Raw genomic sequence first — 14,204 nt, forward strand, 5'->3', positions numbered from 1 at the left:
ACTCCACTCCCTGCCCTTCCACTCTACCACAATGTACCCCACTCTATGGCACTCCATTGTAAAACAAAGTACTCTACTTTATGCCACTCTGCAACACTCTACTCCACTGTGCAACATTCTATACAACTCCCTGGACACCACTCCATCTCACTTTACTTGACTCTACTCTATAAAACGCACACTACTCCACTCTACGACAGTCAACTCTATGGGAATTTAAGCCACTCAAATCTACAACACTCTATGCCACTCCACTATACATCACTCTATGGTACTCCATTCTACCACAATCTACTCGACTGTACTCTACACTCTACAACACTTTACTCCACTTTATGCCACTCCACTCAACCACATTCCACTCTACTCAACCCCATGCCACTTCACTCCACTGTACGACACATGACTCCCCTCTCACTTTACTTCATTGTACGTTCTGCCACTGCATTCGAGCCCACTCAATTTTATTTTACCCTACTCTATGCACTGTTCGATATTCCACTCCACGCCACTCTACTCTGACACTCTACTTCATGCAACTCCACTCTACAACACTCTATTGCGTTCTGTGCCACTGTATTACACTCTACTCCACTCTATGCTCATACACTCCACTTTACAATGCTCTACGTCACTCTATGCCCCTGTGCAACACTCTTCTCTATTCTGCCATTCCACTTTACAACACTGAACTCCACTCTACGACATTCCTCACTACGGCACTCCACTCTACAACACTGTACTCTATGACACTGCATGACACTCTACAACACTTCACTCTATGACACTCTTCTCTGTAACACTCTACAACACTTCACTCTAGGACACTCCTCTCTGTAACACTACTCCATGCCACTATTGCACACTCTCTACTTGATGACACTCCATTCGATGACACTCCACTCAATGACACTCCACTCAAATACACTCTACTCGATGACAGTCCACTCGATGACACTCTACTCGACGACATGCCACTCAACGTCCCTCCACTCTATGACTTCCACGATACCCCATTCCACTCCACTTGACAATACTCTCATCTACGACACTCTATGCTTCTCCACTTTACCACACTCTACTCCCCTTTATGCAACTCTATAACACTCTACAACACTCTACAGAACTCACTGTATGCCACTCCACCTCACTTGTCTCCACAACACACCATTCCACTTTATGCCACTCTGTGCCACTTCGCACCATTGTAGAACACACCACTACACTATATGACACTTTACTCCACTCTGTTGTACGCTACTCCTCTCTGCGCCATGCCACCTACTGTACAACACGTGACTCCACTTAATTACACTTTACTCCCCTGTACCCTATGCCACTCTACTCCACTCCATGCTGTTTCACTCATTGACACTCTACCCCACTCTATGTAGTCCATTCTATAACACACTATGCTACTGTACTACACTCTACTCCACTCTGTGCCCCTAAACTACACTTTACCACACTCTACTCTGCTCTGTACAACTGTACCCCACTCTAAACCACTATATGCCACTCCACTCTGACATGGCACTCCACACTACGACACTCTTTGGCACTGCACTGCACAACACTGTACTGCAGTCTATATGCTACTGTACGATACTACTCCTCATTATGCCACTCTACTTCACTCTGTGCTCCTTCCTGTATGCCACCCCACCCCACCCCACTTTACTCCACTCTACTCTATAATACACTACTCCACTCTATGGCACTCTGTGCCTCTCAAATCTACAGCACTCTATGCCACTCAACTCTACAAGACCCTATGACACTTCATTCTACCACACTCTGGTCCACTGTACTCTATGCTTCTCAATTCTACTCTACTCTACAAAGCTACACTCTATCACATGCCACTCCACTGCAATGTATGACACGTGACTCCACTCTCACTTTACCTCATTGTACGCTACGCCACTTCACTTGCTGCTGCTCTACTTTACCCCACTCCCGGCCACTGTACAACACTCCATGCTCTCTACTCCACTTTATGCAGTTCCGCTCTACAACACTCTATTACGTTCTATGCCATTGTATGACACTTTATTCCACGCCACTCTATGCTCCACTCTACTCCGCTCTATGACCCTCTACTCCATTCTATGCCCCTCCACTCTACCAAACTGTACTCCACTCTGTGGCACTCCACTGTACAAAATTGTACTCCAGTTTATGTCACTATACGACACTACTCCACTTTATGCCTCTACACTTCTCCACTCTACAACACTATACTCTACTCTCAGCTACGCCACTCTACCACATAGCACTCCAATCCACTGTCACATTACATCATTCCACTTGACGACACTCCACTCAATGTCACTCCACTATATAACACTCCCCCTCCACTCCATAGTACTCTGTTCTGCTATGCCACTGTACAACAGTGGCATAGCAGAACACTCTATACCACTCTATGCAACTCTATCTACGCCACTCCACACTACTTTACTCCACTCTACTCTGACATACTACTCCACTCAACTGTACTACACTCTATGCCACTCCATCACTATATGACATGAAACTGTCCAGCAGTCTACTCTACTCCACGCCCCTCCACTCTACCACACTGTCCTTTACTCTGTGGCATTCCACTGTACAACACTGTACTTCCGTCTGTCGCACTATACAACACTCTACTACACTTCATGCCACTCAGCAACACTCTACGCTACTCCCTGTACACCACTCCACTGTACTTTACTCCACTCTACACTACAAGGCACTACTCCACTCTACAACACTACATTCCACAACACTGCTCCACTCCAACCTACGCCAATCATCTTTATGACACTCTATGCCACTCTACTCTACCACACTGTAGTCTACTGCACACCACTCTATACCATTCCACTATATGCCACTTTACTCCACCGTATTCTACACCATTCCATGCCACTCTACTGTACGGCTCTTTACTTCATTGTATGCTATGCCACTCCACTTGAGTTCACTCCACTGTACAACACTTTACTCCACTCTCCACCACTGTACGATACTCCACTCTATGCCACTCTACTCCACACAATGCAACTCAACTCTACAACACTCTAATCCACTCTGCCACTGGACAACATTCTACTCCACTCTATGCAGCTACACTCCACTCTAAAATACTCTCCTCCACTTACTGCCACTATACAACACTCTACTCCACTCTATGCCACTCCACTCTACCACACACTATGACACTCTGATCTACGATACTCCACTCTATGCCACTCTCCAATACTCCACTCTAGGACACTGCACTGTACGACACTTTCATTCACTCTACGACACTGCACTCAGCGACACTCTACTCTGACACTGTAGTCCACTATACCCCTCGCTATAACACTCTACTCTACTCCATGTTACTATGCGATACACTACTCTACGATACTCCATTTTATGACACTCCACTGTATGACCATCCTCTCCACTCTACGCCTCTCCACTCTGAAACACACTACTCCACTGTATGTCCCTCCACTCTACGCCACTACACTCTGATACTGCACTCTGACACTCTCCTCCACTCTACTGTATGATACTCCACTGTACAAATATTCAACTCCAGTCTACAACACTCTGACACTCTCCTTAATGACACTCCACGGTACAATAGTCCACATCATGCCACTCAACAACACTTCACTGTATGACACTCCATGTGTGCAACTACACTATACTGTATGACACTATTCCATTCTATAAAACTGTACTCCACTGTATGCGCCTCCTCTCTACACCACTGTACACCACTGTACACCACTCTACGACACTCCACAAAAACACACTCTATAACACTTTCCTCTACTCTGCGATACTGTACTCCTCTTTACTCCACTGTTTGCCTCTCCAGTCTATGCCACTGTACTCCACTCTAAGACACTCTACTCGACTACACTACACTCAATGACAATCCACTCAACAACACTCCACTCTATGATTTGAAACACTTAAAAATAAAATGTTGACGTTAAGTGAAGCAACCAAAAGTTACGGCGAAGTTATAGTTCGGAAAACGTTATTAATTTTTTCGTATACAAAACCAATTTAAACTACACAAACATTTGAGATTCTAAAGTTACCTTGGAGTAATAATTTCTGCCCTGGTCGAAACGTACTATAACTCCATACACATGTATATTTTGCTGTTGCTTGTGTGATCAATTCTTTCATTAATTATGGCTTTGTGGTGTTCAGATTGCCTACTAGCGGCTACTGTGCGGGCGGTGTGGTGGGGCTAGTGGGGGGCCAAGACAAAAACAGAAAAAAGAAAGGAAAAAAAATGTACCTGACGATTGCCCGCTGTTCTTCTGCTCCGTGTCTAGCTGCAACACAGGCTTCCACCATAATAACATTTCTGTACAAGTGCAGGGGCATTGTGGTTTTCTTTTGTTCTTGTATGGACCAAGCTTGGTCCATCTTTGAGCGGTTGTGAGGATTTACCGTTCGCCCTATTGCCTGTACCAACCATTGAATAACCTTTGTTTCTACCCTAACTTTACGGATACTCTGGCTGTGCGCCTTGTAATTCTGGAACACCTAAAAACCTCCCAGTTGTTTGTTTACAGGCTTCCAGTGTGCTTCGTGGCCAATCCTGACACTGCTCTCATGTTTGAAAACACCATCAGGATTGGCCTGAGCGCTGAGAATTTGCACTGAAGGAGTCCCTGCTTTGTAGTCTCTAACCCAACAGCACAGTTGTGGTTAGAGACAGCTCGGTGCACATGTGTGTTTGGCCCGAGACAGCCGGCCGAAAACGCATGTGCACCGATACCACTGCCCTCCACTACCTCTCCTGACTGCCCTCTTGATGGCTCCACCCCCTATACTTGAACTTGAAAAGAAAATCAATAATAAACTCAGTTAAGTATCGTTTTCTTTTCACGTTTTGAGACCGGCAGGGGGTGAAACTCCTTCTCACTAGCAGAGGAGCTGCAACTGAGAATGTCTTGTTTTCATTATCTTGTGGAGCGATTAGAGCACAAGGTTCAGACACTAGACTAGGCCGTATTCATTGAGCCCATCTCAAGGTAGTTTCACTTTTGTAACTGTTCGGTAAAACATCACTTGTGCTACCAGCCTGGCCCTTGCACAACTCTCTGCTCCTGAGGGCTGAATGCTCGTCTCTCTAATTTGGCAAATTGCCTGCAGCCACACACGCTGTTTGTACTTAAAACATGACTGCTATCCATCCCAAGCCGAAGAAAAAAACTTTTCCTGTTAACATTGGTTTTCCAGCATAGAAAACCTTAACACAGTCAGCTGTGACACTTTACACTGTTCCCCTCCAGCTCCAAATGATACCAAGATTGGAGAATCTCACAGCTTGTACTTTGATATGATAAATTCAACCATCCATCCTCCGAATGACTAGTATATCACTATAATCATGTGACTTTTTTCTGAGCTGTTGGTACTTCAAATTATTTCACTGCATTTGTTAGAGGTTTGTTGTAGACCGTCATAAATAATCTTGTGTTTTTTTAACTTTTTAAATTTGTGTTCCTTGTCTTTCCGCTCTATTCAAGGTGTGACCCTAATATCGCTCGCCCTCTGCGCAGATGCTGTTATTGGAAATGTCCAGGAAAAGGCAATGAAGTTGCACAATGGGTCCAATTCTGAAATGGTAAATACATGTGTTAATTTTAGTTGCTATTTTAGTGGTGTTAGGAATTACTGTGTTGAATCAAACTGCTCTTTGCTTTAGAAAGAACAGTATATTTCCAGATCACTTACACTGTTATTGGGCATTAAGTAGTTACTACATTAGGTCGCCACCCCACAAGACATAAAATACCAGTAAGTCATTAAAACAGCGCCTGAGTGCCCACTTTTAGATGACTAATGACAATAATTTTGACTTTTGTGCTTCGAGTCCTTTGCAGGTATTCTTGTAAAACGTGTGCATCTCTATATACACCTTACATATATTTACTTCATGCAGAAGTAGGTAAACAATGAATGTCTAAGGGCCTAAGTATGAGTTTGGTGGACAGGATACCCCACCACAAATGTGCAGGAGTACCCTGTCAGTCACAGGGACTGTCCACCACCCGCCGACAGTCTTGTTTCGGATGGCAATGCCTTTGCTGGCTCCACCTTTGTAAACCTTACACCTACAGCCTGACGCACTTGGGGCTGTCAATATGAGGCGCGATGTGTGTTTTTTTGCCGGACCACCAGGGAAAACATGGTGATCCGAAACATTGCTTGCAGTAATTGCATTTCAATACACCCATAAAATATAGCCTTGACCTTGTCATCTCTATAGGAGAAGGGACCTGATAATGTCCTACCTTAGAAGAAACGTGTTCAGACAGTGCTTGACAGTCTTTGCCATGTGACATACACATTTCGGTATTAAAAATATAGATATCCGCACAGACAGCTATATGGACAATTCTTCACAAAGTAAGAGGCTGAACACGAAACTGCTGTAGCTGTTTGTGGAAGGGAAAGCCCATGTCCTGGAAGAGGAAACCCATGTCCCAAGAGTAACAGAGAAACAAAGAGACTAACGAATAAAGTGACAACCTATTTAATAAGGACGAAAAAAAAATCTAGGCTCCAAGCATTGCTGTTGGCAAAAAAGCCAAACATGCTTAGTGCCTGCTGACCATGCGGACTTAGAATCTCTGAACAGGTATGACCAGTGTGTTTATCCAGAGCTAGGCAGAAGCAGCTGCACCGCCAGTAAAAGGGAAACCGTTGTTTGGCAGATGTTTATCCGAGGTCACTCACAAGAACGGACTTGGATTAGCCTAGAAGGAAAGGAGAAAAGATCACAACCCCCCTTGAAAATAAACTCAAAACAATCCTAAATCCCCTCCCCCAATCACGTTCTCAGAAATTGCTATTAACAAATGAAAACCAATGTACTCATTAGCCAAACGGATCTTGTTCCTTCTGTGCATATGGTGTTTAGTGTCGCTGAAAATGCCTAGTCATTGTATCTCATCATAGCTAGGTGAAAGTAGCGGAGTCGCCTCTGAAGGGCTATCGGTTGTAATAACGGCTGGGATAGGATGCGAGAGGATGATTTAACGCAAGTATGGGACCGTGGCTGCAGCTCAGTAATGGGATAACTAGCTTATTAAAATATGTAGGTTTGTTGTGGCTTGTTTATGAGAGCCTTTCCACTGTTGGAAGGCAGGTTTACATTATCGTGGTTGAGAAAGGTATATCAGTACAATTCCCTTTCAAAATAAGCCCGAAACAAGCCTAGCCCCAATCAGTGTAGAAGACCTTAGAATGGAAAAAAATGTTATTTTTGAACATAAAACACGCACACAGATTTATGTTTGTGTTGAAGGAATTTCTGTATATAATCGATATACAAGACAACCAATTGAATGTGCAATGTTTGGATGTGAAATGCTCACTTATGCAATCCTTTGTCGCCAAAAGCATACACTCAAATAGACAATATAAAGTCCAGTGGACTGAAATACCCGTGGGCTGATCCAAGAGGTGATTGACAATGCCTCAGGCTAATAGCAAAAGAAACCAGTGGCTGATGCAGTCATGCCCAAAGCCCCTGTCTGGACGTTATAGACCATGTATTGAATACAAATGAGTCTCCATTACTCATCACACCTAAAAATGAGACCATGGATTGGTAATAAATAAATAAATAATAAATATCATATAGTGCAAAAGAGGACTGAAATTTGCAATGATGGGCACTCACTGCAAATAAAGTCTTCCATTTGCTGATGGAGCTTCTGCAGTTTTCAGTTGATCCATGTAAAAATATAGATTGTCAAATATATTGTCCAAGAAAAATACTCCAACACGTTTGACCATCTCGGCCTCTCATAAATAATCTCCTGCCAACAAATATGACCTTATTTAATTCCTAAATCAGGCCAAACTAAATTCTCACATATTTTAGTGCTTGGTTAATTTACCGTTCTTACTCTGCTTTTAGCACATTCTGGGGCAATTGCTTTGTACTGGCTTTAGGGTCAGTTCAGAGTTCTTCTAAGCAGATACTTATGCAAGGCCAAGATTTTGGACTTCTTTGTTTTGGAGCGTTTTTAAACAAAATACATTGTTGAACTCAATGTTTCCCCATTCTGCTGTCTCAAATTGCAGTTTAATCTTCATCCTAGAAGTAGACAAAGACCCCCTGGCTGGGGGAAGGAAAGAATTGATCAATGGTGCTGGAAGGAAAAGGATTAAGGCAAGCAGGAAGGCATTAGTCTTGGTTTGAGGGAAGCTAATGTAAGAGCCCTTTAAGATACAAAAGGTAAATCATAATTGGTGCTCAATTGTTTTTAGCTGCCTTGACCACAAATGGTATATTTGAGTTTAGACTTTTTCTTTTTGACAAGATTTTCTTTTTGACAACATTGAAGTTGTTTGTGATATCCTGGGCGCTAGAGGGCGCACACACGCAATGGCTGCTTAGCTAAGTAGCTCCCGTTCCTTGGCGCATAATCCTTTAATTATCCTTACTAACTGGAGAGCTAAGTCCTCAAAAACCATACACCCGGTGCGGAGAGACGCCCTCTACAATCGACCCAACTTTCGGATCACTAGCGTCATCTCAGCCCGTGAAATCGGCTTCGGAAAATTCGCCGACACAGCCCTTGGAGCTCACGAGGTGGGAGGAGCGGCCGCGGAGGGACACGCGAGGCCGAGGCTTGCCACGCGGCGGCGGGCCCTGCCTGCGTCGTCGGATGCGGAGGCCGTGATATGCCTGGCTACTGACCCCGATTTCGGCATTGCCTCCTGATGCCGTTGTGCGCTGCCTGCCATTTGAGCTGCTTTGTCCTCGAGCAATGCCCGGCACTGAGCGGAGACTGAGACATGGACTGGGCGGTGAGTTGCTGTTCCCCTGCGCTGCCCGCGCTACGGGACGACCCTTGGGCAGAACATTGGAGCTGCTACACAGGACCTCGGCAATACTGCGGGGGAATTGGACACCTGCTGTTCCCCCAGTCGCCTTACATGAGGTGAGAGGCGCGCCGCGTAGATTACGACCGCGGCGTGACGCCCTGCTGGGAGCCGGTGGGTGGCTACAACCTCGGCCCTAACGCTGAGTTGGGACTTAATTGCATCGATCAATTTGCGGGGCAGAGGAAACTTCGTTCATCACTGCCCCACTCTGCTGCTGCCGCTTATTGCTGGGGCCAATACCTGCGCTGCCCTCACCCCCTGCGCCAAAGATAATACAAACTCTGCCGTGGCTCAACATACATGCTGAAAGTGGAGCTCCTATTGCGTGCCCATCGGCGCTAACTGCCATTGACGACCGATCGTGCACACTCCTTGCACGACTTCCCTACGCGAGCATCTACCGGCGACCTGGCTGTCCCACAGTGCAGTACTCTCCCGTAGCAGAAGATAATCCTGACACCCAGAAACGCTGAGGGTCGTACGGTGGGACCGGTCGACCCGGGGCGCGCCGGCTGCCGCTGCGGCGCCATACCTGTATTGGTGACGCGCGGAGCTGCGGCGGCTGGCCTCGAGGTAGCAGGCAGCGAGAGACCAGACAAACACTATGGTGCGCCCTGAGAACCGACAGCCAAAAATAAACTTTGAGAGTGCGAAAAGGGGCACGAAATCGGCCACTGCCGAGCCAGGGACTAGCGATGTCAATTCGTTTGCCGTTGCCTCTCCCGCCAAAGAATTGGACATGCACCGCTTATTTCAGGAGATGAGGCAAGGTTTTGCAACGGTGGTGGAAAAAGTAGACGGGATGACGTCCAGGTTGGACGCCCTAGTGCACAAGGTGGATCGGCACGAAGAACGACTAACAACAACGGAACAGCGTATCTCAGATAATGATGACATCACCACATCCCATACTACGCAACTTGCCCATATGGACAACCTGCTACGAATAATAGCAGCCAAGAATGAGGATTTGGAAGCCCGTAGTAAACGCAACAACATCCGCGTCACGGGCATTCCGGAATCCACAGACACGGGCAAGATGGAGCTATATGTGGAAAAACTCCTCAAGGGATCGGTGGGAGAAGATGCTTTTTCGCCTCAATTCATTGTTGAAAGAGCGCACAAGCCTGGACTGCCGCCTAGACCAATCATCGCGAAATTATTGAATTATCGTGATCGAGATGTGGCGCTGAAAGCGGCTCGGACTCAACAAAACCTACACTACAATGGAATTGCATTTTCCATCTATCCTGACTTCACTCCCATGGTACAAGAGGAGCGACGTAAGTTCATAGCGGTCAAGAAGAAACTGCGGGAAGCCCAGCTGGAATATGCCCTGCTAAGCTACGAGTGACACACCAGGGAAAGCACCACTTTTTTACCAACCCGCAAAAAGCTGAGGACTACCTGAAGACGATTCGCAAGGCGCGGAGAGGTGATCGAAATGCGGAGGCAGATCCAGAAGCAGAATCGTCCGCGGAAGTAGACGCACGTTGATCAGATATAGCCAGCGGGTCCGGACTCGCTGTCCCTTGGGGCCGCCAAGCCCTGCCCTCGCCGCCCGGATACAGCGGGTTCGGCAAATACGCAGCAGACTGGGACTGACTGACCTCTCCAGTGGTAACGTATTCCAAGGACCACTATCCCTGCCCTGGCCTCCACCGAGGGCAGTACAGTTTGGGAGGCTTCCGGCGGGAGAAGTGGCTGTGCGCCCTTAATGCTGATTCCCTTGCGGGTACTTCCCCTACATGACATTGAGTTGTTGAAGTTGAGGGAGGAGGGGAGGGGTGGGAACAAAGGCTGCTGGCATGATTGGGATGCTGTAGTGGGAGGGGGGTTGTGTTGGTTCGGGGGGGGGAAAGTTTTGTACATGGAATGGACAGTCGAACAGCGGAGTGTCAAGGTAACCCTAATAGCCTGAATGGGTCAGATGTTGCAACGTTCCTGGTAGCGAAAATTGATGGCTCGATACTCAGTGACTTATGGCGGACTTACGAACTGATGCACAATTGAATTGTATGTCGTGGGATATTAGAAGGCTTAACAATGCAAGGAAATGTCGAAATGTGATTGCTTATATGAATCGGCACCATGTCCATGTAGCTATGCTGCAAGAAACTCACCTATCACCACAAGCACGAGCCACGTTCGCTAGTAAATGGACTGGAATCCGCGTTTTCTCCTCTTACTCTAACTATGCGAGGGGGGTCACTATCCTCATTAGACATACTGTGACGTTCCAAAAGTGCGGAGAGCTGATTGACAGAGAGGGGCGATTCGCCCTGTTGTTGGGACGGATAGGCCGTGACACTTTTACTTTCGTTAATTGTTACGCTCCTAACATTGACGCGCCCACTTTTTTCACCACACTTTGGGGCAAAATTGTGGATGTAGGGTCCTGACACATTATCTGGGAAGGAGACTTTAACTTGGCACTGATACCACACTTAGACAGAGCGGACGGGGTGCTGCACTACAAACCCAGGTCTAGGGAGGCACTGGAGGGTGTGGTCACGGACGGCGGACTGGTGGACGTATGGAGACACCTACATTCTACCCGGAGGGAGGGCACGCACTTCACCTCGCAGACAGGCACATGGGCCCGGTTGGATTACTTCCTTACCACTAAGGAGATCTCTGCGGGGGTCCAAAAGGTGACACATCTACCGAGGACATATTCTGACCATAGCCCTGTCCTGATGCACATACTTATACCCGGATGGGATAACCCTAGGCCACAATGGAGGTTACAGCCGATGGCACTGTTGGACAATGTGTTCCGCGTTGAGCTCGGAGAGGAAGTTGCTGCTTTCTTTCCTAGGAACAAGGGAACTGTCGACTCGGTGGAACACATCTGGGAGGCATTCAAGGTCACGATCAGGGGGTATTGCATATCCAAAAGTTTCGGAGTTCTACGCGATATACAAAACACTATCCACACTCTAGAAAGAGAACTGAAGGCTTTAGAGATTCGGATGGTGGAGGGTGACAGTACTGACATACAAGCTGAGTTTAGAGACAAATTGTCAAAATATGAGGAAGAAGCTAATAGGGAAGTCAAATTCAGGGGGAAACACTGGCAGGCTAGGAAATACTGCGAGGGCGACAGACCGGGTAAAGCGCTTGCGGAGCTGACACGCACGCCGCGTGGTCGCAACACGATCCTGGAGCTCGCAGGCGGTCAGGGGCGCACAGTCAGGAATTTAGATGAAATACTCACTGCCTTTACTTCACACTATCTCGCACTTTATACCACTGCCACCACTGCCGATGTGCCTTATGCTGACTTCCTGGGCGATGTAGCTCTCTGCTGGCTCAGCAACGGAGATAGAGCCTTCCTAGCGGCCCCCTTTGAACTAGATGAAATCCGTGAGGCTATAATGTCACTGAAGAATGGTAAAGCGCCCGGACTAGATGGAATCCCCGCCGAGTTCTACAAAGCATACATTGATATCATGGCCCCTGTCCTCCGTGAGGTCTTTGAAGAATCGCTGGCCGACGGTGTCCTTCCTAGTTCCATGCGGGAGATAGTCATTACCTCACTTCTGAAGCCCGGCAAAGACCCCAGTTCCTGCGACTCTTACCGCCCACTTTCCCTTCTAAATTGTGATGTAAAAATACTTGCGAAAGTCCTGGCTACCAGACTGTCCCTCTTAATGACTAGGATTATCCTGCCCGACCAGTCTGGGTTTGTCACGGGCCGTTCCACCTCCCATAACTTGCGTACCCTGTTCTCTCTGCTTCGCACGGTCCACCCTGACCTCCCAGTGGCTGCAGTCTTCCTAGATGCCACCAAGGCATTCGACTCGGTCGAATGGCCATACCTGTTTACTGTCCTGGCCAGCATGGGCTTCCCGAAATTATTTATCTCCTGGGTTCAATTGCTCTATACGCAACCAACAGCAAAAGTCCTCATCAACGGTCGCCTTTCACAGTCCATCGTCATCTCCAGAGGTACCCGTCAGGGATGCCCATTATCCCCCCTGCTATTCGCGATTGCGATCGAGCCCCTTGCCTGTAGACTCCGGCAGCTACATCGAGATGGGGCGATACGATGCTTCCAGCGTCAGATTGATGTGTCCTTATACGCTGACAATATGACACTCTACGTCAAGCACCCTGCTTTGAACCTTAATCCTCTACTTAGAGAATTTGTAGTATTCAGCAGGATGTCAGGTGCGCACATCAATTGGTCCAAGTCGCAATTTTTCCCCCTCACGGCCGCGGTTTCCGATTTTCCCCTCGACTACCCCCTTGAGTGGTGTCGATCGGAGCTCCATTACCTGGGTATACAGGTCTCCCGCGACAAAGATGAAACGCTGCGCTCCAACTACGGAGTAGCAATCACGAAACTCACGGCCTCAGTGGACCGCTGGATTACCCTTCCACTCTCCATGGCTGGCAGAGCGTCCCTTATCAAAATGGTAGTACTGCCCCGCTTCCTATACCTTTTCCTCAATATCCCCTACTGCCCGGGTGCTTTCTTCTTCAAAACCTTGAAGTCGGAATTATGCCGATTGTTCTGGGGGGCCGGGGCCCACGGTTGAAGTGGTCCATACTAATACAACCATATGACAAAGGAGGCTTCGATGTCCCGGACTTCGAGGCTTATTACCAGTGTGCACAGGCGCACTATGCCTATCATTGGCTGGTTCCTACCCCCTAAATGCCTCAATTGACAGTAGAGGACTGGATAGTGCACCCCCTCCCGCTCAATGGCCTCCTTCATTGTCCGGAATTGTCAATAATGTCACCGAATACTTCCGTCTCCTGCACACTGGATGCATGGCGCCGCATAACTAAGAAGTTGTCTTGCAGGCTACCGTACTCACCTAGACTACCACTGACATATCATCCTAAACTCGCACTACTGCAGGAACGGGGCTTCCAAAAGCTCTGTGAACGCGTACGAATCACCTGTTGGGGGCGATCTTTTTTCGAACGGCCAGTTCAAAACTGCAAAGTTGTTCTTTGCCACCCCCGATCGCACTCCACTTGACGTCTTTTATTATATACGCCTGCGCCAGGGGATGAAAGACATCCTGCCTGAGTTCCCCGACGAGCCTGAGGTACTGCCCCCACTTCATTATCTACTATGTTCACAAGATGGCACACACCTAGTCTCTGGACTATATCGCCAGCTCAGGGCTGCCGTTCCATTGACGCAGGCCGGGGCTCGAGCGCACTGGGATGTCGACCTGGCTACTGAACTCACTGATGACCAATGGCAGTATTGTTGCACCCTTACAGCCGAATCTCAGCCAGCTGTAGACTCAAAATAATACACT

General features: G+C 47.6%; 1 protein-coding gene across 3 annotated transcripts in view; it reads left to right on the forward strand.

Annotated features, from left to right (window-relative positions):
* The window catches only part of SLC35B3 (solute carrier family 35 member B3), a 271,605-nt gene that overhangs the window by 197,374 nt on the left and 60,027 nt on the right, over window positions 1-14,204 (forward strand). For all 3 annotated transcript variants that reach the window (XM_078688079.1, XM_078688080.1, XM_078688078.1), the window contains one exon: window positions 5,541-5,638. In XM_078688079.1, the coding sequence (XP_078544205.1) occupies window positions 5,541-5,638 (98 nt within the window). The remainder of the gene's footprint in view (window positions 1-5,540; window positions 5,639-14,204) is intronic.

The sequence above is a fragment of the Lissotriton helveticus genome, chromosome 4_1 (assembly GCF_964261635.1).
Source record: "Lissotriton helveticus chromosome 4_1, aLisHel1.1, whole genome shotgun sequence".
In the NCBI taxonomy this organism is placed as follows: domain Eukaryota; kingdom Metazoa; phylum Chordata; class Amphibia; order Caudata; family Salamandridae; genus Lissotriton; species Lissotriton helveticus.